The following is a 5,000-nucleotide window of genomic DNA, read 5'->3' as shown; positions in this document are numbered from 1 at the left end:
CACACTGTGTCGCCCGGATAGGCTACTCACACTGTGTCGCCGGATAGGCTACTCACACTGTGTCGCCCGGATAGGCTACTCACACTGTGTCGCCCGGATAGGCTACTCACACTGTGTCGCCCGGATAGGCTACTCACACTGTGTCGCCCGGATAGGCTACTCACACTGTGTCGCCCGGATAGGCTACTCACACTGTGTCGCCCGGATAGGCTACTCACACTGTGTCGCCCGGATAGGCTACTCACACTGTGTCGCCCGGATAGGCTACTCACACTGTGTCGCCCGTTTGGGCAAGCGCTCAAAACCCACTAAAGGAATGAACCGGACCGTCAGGTTGATGTTACTGATCTGGTCTGTTTCGCAGCGACATATATCAATAACATACATACACGTTACGTAGCCTATAGTGTTGTATGAAGATGAAGATGAGGAAGATGATGTTGAAGACAACTTATTGTCATTGATTAAATGATTGAACGGTGGTAACAACATTGCGTAGTCTCTTTCACATACTATAAACTCATACGTAACTATATGTATGTGTTATTTCCTTAATTAGCCTATTGTCCAAAAGGTACAACAATATAAACAATGAACGGGACTCAAAACGACACTTGTGGGTTCCAGACTGACTCAAAACGACACTTGTGGGTTCCAGACTGACTCAAAACGACACTTGTGGGTTCCAGACTGACTCAAAACGACACTTGTGGGTTCCAGACTGACTCAAAACGACAGCCAGAAGAAGGGCTCGTGGCTACGTGGAGAGCGTGCGCAAAGTCTTTACGCGGGGCATGTCAGACTATCTACATAGAGTTCACAAATAGAATAACAACGAGACAATATTTCCATAATATGTAATCAAATGACCGAAGCAACAACAGTAGGGCTAAGCAACGGAAATTAGAAGTCTTTTCACTTTTGAAGTGGAGAGATCACTTCAGGTTAATCACATTAGGCTACAAGTTATTACGGATGGCGAAGTAACGTTAACGGTCAGTCCGCTCAACACTATGACATCCGGAACTGTTGTGGTCCAACTCAAAAGACCTCGGTCGATTTAACGATTTAACAAATAGAAAGAACAGTCAAGTGTGACACTATGTACCTGAAACGGTGATTGACGTGTTGGGAAACTGTCGATCTATAAGACTGACTGGTGTAAAAAAATAAATTTAAAAAAAACAGAGCTAACTGACATGATTTTAACGTTATAATTGAGTGGTTAAATTGAGTGAAATTCAATTCTTACCTTTATAGACTTGTCCTCGTATCGTCACAAGCAAGCTGATAGCAGCCAAGAGACCGTGCGTAACTTTATCCATATCGAAACGGACAGCCGTAGTGTTATTAACCCCACGGTAGCAGGGTTAACTTGAGAGAGATAAACTATTGTTCTGTCTGTCACAAGTTCAATTGTCTGCCTCCCTATACTTCGCATCTAACTGACAGAGGGATAATAAAACTGTTATTTTCTCCCTTCTTCCTCGGTTCGGTGTGAGTGACCAACGGCTGCTCCGTATTCGACTTCCAACTGACTTCGCGCGGGGATGAATCTCAAGACTCCGGTATTACACCCGGAGGATAGAGTGGTTTCCGATCGGCGAGCTCTCTGCCTGCTGTCCTCTCTCTCTCTCTCTCTCTCTCTCTCTCCTCTCTCTCTCTCTCTCTCTTCTGTCTATAACACTCCTCTTTCTCTCTCTCTCTCTCTCTCTCCTCTCTCTCTCTCTCTCTCTTCTGTCTATAACACTCCTCTTTCTCTCTCTCTCTCTCTCTCTCTCTCTCTCTCTCTCTCTGTCTCTGTCTTTCTCTCTCTCTCTCTCTCTCTCTCTCTCTCTCTCTCCTGTCTATAACACTCCTCTTTCTCTCTCTCCCTCTCTCTGTCTCTCTCTCTCTCTCTCTCTCTCTCTCTCTCTCTCTCTCTCTCTCTCTTCTGTCTATAACACTCCTCTCTCTCTCTCTCTCTCTCTCTCTCTCCGGTAGAGGGTGTATCGGAGCTCTCTGACTAACTGTGCTGGCAAACGCGAGGCAGAAACAGAGATGTCCACCGGAACGCGGGAACGGATGGTGTCGGTCACCGTGTCCCCTCCTACTTCTTCTAACCGAGTTTTTTTTTATTTAATTCAGTTTGGCATCTGTCTATCTACCTGCTTGTCTGTTTGTGAGAAAGTAGAATACATTGGGTTTTAGAAATGGGGGGGGGGGAATAATAATTATTATGATTATTTTTTATGATGATGATGCACTGACTTTAACAATACCCTGAGATTAATGATATCCTGACTTTAACAATACCCTGAGATTAATGATACCCTGACTTTAACAATACCCTGAGATTAATGATACCCTGACTTTAACAATACCCTGAGATTAATGATATCCTGACTTTAACAATACCCTGAGATTAATGATACCCTGACTTTAACAATACCCTGAGATTAATGATACCCTGACTTTAACAATACCCTGAGATTAATGATACCCTGACTTTAACAATACCCTGAGATTAATGATACCCTGACTTTAACAATACCCTGAGATTAATGATACCCTGACTTTAACAATACCCTGAGATTAATGATACCCTGACTTTAATGATACCCTGACTTCAACAAACGATACCCCGAGTTTAACGATTCCCTGACTTTAATGATACCCTGACGATACCCTGAGTTTAACAATGTCCTGACTTTAAAGATACCCTGAGTTTAACGATGTCCTGAGTTTAACAATGTCCTGACGATGCCCTGAGTTTAACGATGTCCTGAGTTTAACGATGCCCTGACGATGCCCTGAGTTTAACGATGCCCTGAGTTTAACGATGCCCTGACGATGCCCTGAGTTTAACGATGTCCTGAGTTTAACGATGCCCTGAGTTTAACAATGTCCTGAGTTTAACAATGCCCTTAGCTTCACATCTTTACACTAAGAATTAGCTGTTCTCCAGAGGATGGAAGACAGTGTTTTTGTGTAACAGGAAGTGAACCTTAACACAGGGTATCCTTATAAGGTCACGATTGATGGTGTGTAGGGTCGGTTAGTTAGCTCAATCACGAGTGAGGGGGGGGGGGGGGGCATGGTTTCTGTACAGCACTTTGAGATATCAGCTGATGTACGAAGGGCTATATAAATACATTTGATTTGATTTGGTTATGTGAGGGCTGTAGGTAATGTTTTTCTATGAAAGAACGGTCTTGTTCGTTCTGGCATCCAGTTTTCACCGTGAAAAGTTCATTTGTGTAGGTGTGCGCTCATCAAGAGCTTCTATTGAACGATCCCATACCTGGGGATCTAACCTCATCTGTCGTGCCGATGTCACTCAAAAGCACATTAACTCTAGGTCAGGCTTCAGGTATGGGGTCCCGACGAAGACAAGCCATGTGAAATTAACTCTTCACAGTGAAAACGTGGTCTCACAGAGAACAAGGCCTTTTTCCATAGAAAAGCATTTTACCGACAGACCTCAGACCTGTTGCCGAATTCAATGGTATTTTCGAAAGAAGCCTATTTTACTCTGGTTTTTTTTTTTCACCTTCTCGCCATTAAATCAAGTTAAGGAGAAAATCAACGCCTTTGAAGCCTTAATAGACAATGTACGAACCGGTCCACGGGGGAGGGGGGGGGGGGGATACGAGTGTATAGCAAGCTGCACGCATTCCCTTTGGATGGTAAGCTAAAACGAGTCAATATCGCCATCTGTCGGCCATTTTGGGCCTAATGAGAAATCAACACAGTAGCAACATGAACGAAGCAGCATAACGATTATTAGTTAGAAAATGACTCTGATAATAATCTTATACTGTTTATACCGGGGTCATTCTTCTGCATAATAGTACAGGTTCATTCATGAATTCGGCAACAGGTAGAGCCGAATTGGTGGGAGAACAAGGGGGGAGGGGACATTATATACTTCCTTAGCCTATAGTAATAAAGCGCCAAATTTGAAAGCAATGTCCCCCTTTCTGAACTTCTCATTCAGTGGTTTATTAGCATAAAAGTTCTCATCTGTTATACAGTGCATTCGGGAAGTATTCAGACCCCTTGACTTTTTCCACATTTTGTTTACGTTACAGCCTTATTCTAAAATGGATTTATAAAAAATAAAAAAATCCTCATCAATCTACACACAATACCCCATGATGACATCACAATACCCCGTGATGACATCACAATACCCCGTGATGACATCACAATACCCCGTGATGACATCACAATACCCCGTGATGACATCACAATATCCCGTGATGACATCACAATACCCCATGATGACATCACAATACCCCATGATGACATCACAATACCCCGTGATGACATCACAATACCCCATGATGATGGAGCAAAAACAGATTTTTTGAAATGTTTGCTAATTTATATATATATATTTTTTTTACAAAAACTGAAATATCTCATTTACAGAAGTATTCAGACCCTTTACTCAATACTTTGTTGAAGCACCTTTGGCAGCAATTTAAGCATCGAGTCTTGGGTATAACGCTACAAGCTTGACACATCTGAATTCAGGGAGTTTCTCCCACTTTTCTCTACAGATCCTCTGCAGCTATTTTCAGGTCTCTCCAGAGATGTTTGGTCGGGTTCAAGTCCGGGCTCTGGCTGGGCCACTCAAGGACATTCAGAGACTTGTCCCGAAGTCACTCCTGTGTTTTCTTGGCTGCCACCACCATACTTCACCCTAGGGATGGTTGCCAGGTTTCCTCCAGATTTGATCGTCCTCTCTACTGTATCTCCTTCCCATATGTATCCTTGTGTCCTTTCCTCTGATCAGATGTATTGATCCTCTATAAGGGGACTCAGGGTAACATAATGTGCTGTACATGGGAAAGCGAGGTTCCATTACATAATATGCAGTATGACAACAGTTCTGTTTTATAATATGCAGTATGACATCAGTTCTGTTATATAATATGCAGTATGACATCAGTTCTGTTTTATAATATACAGTATGACAACAGTTCTGTTATGTAATATGCAGTATGACATCA

General features: G+C 42.9%; 1 protein-coding gene across 1 annotated transcript in view; it reads right to left on the bottom strand.

Moving 5' to 3' along the window:
• The window catches only part of LOC135565728 (receptor-type tyrosine-protein phosphatase mu), a gene marked incomplete at its 3' end in the record, with an annotated part of 232,236 nt that extends 230,367 nt beyond the window's left edge, over window positions 1-1,869 (bottom strand). The window contains exon 1 of the mRNA XM_065013640.1: window positions 1,253-1,869. Within this exon, the coding sequence (XP_064869712.1) occupies window positions 1,253-1,325 (73 nt within the window). The remainder of the gene's footprint in view (window positions 1-1,252) is intronic.
• Between the last annotated feature and the right edge of the window lie 3,131 nt (window positions 1,870-5,000).

The sequence above is a fragment of the Oncorhynchus nerka genome, linkage group LG9b (assembly GCF_034236695.1).
Source record: "Oncorhynchus nerka isolate Pitt River linkage group LG9b, Oner_Uvic_2.0, whole genome shotgun sequence".
In the NCBI taxonomy this organism is placed as follows: domain Eukaryota; kingdom Metazoa; phylum Chordata; class Actinopteri; order Salmoniformes; family Salmonidae; genus Oncorhynchus; species Oncorhynchus nerka.
Note: the sequence above shows the minus strand (reverse complement) of the source record. Positions and strands in the feature narration are given on the sequence as shown.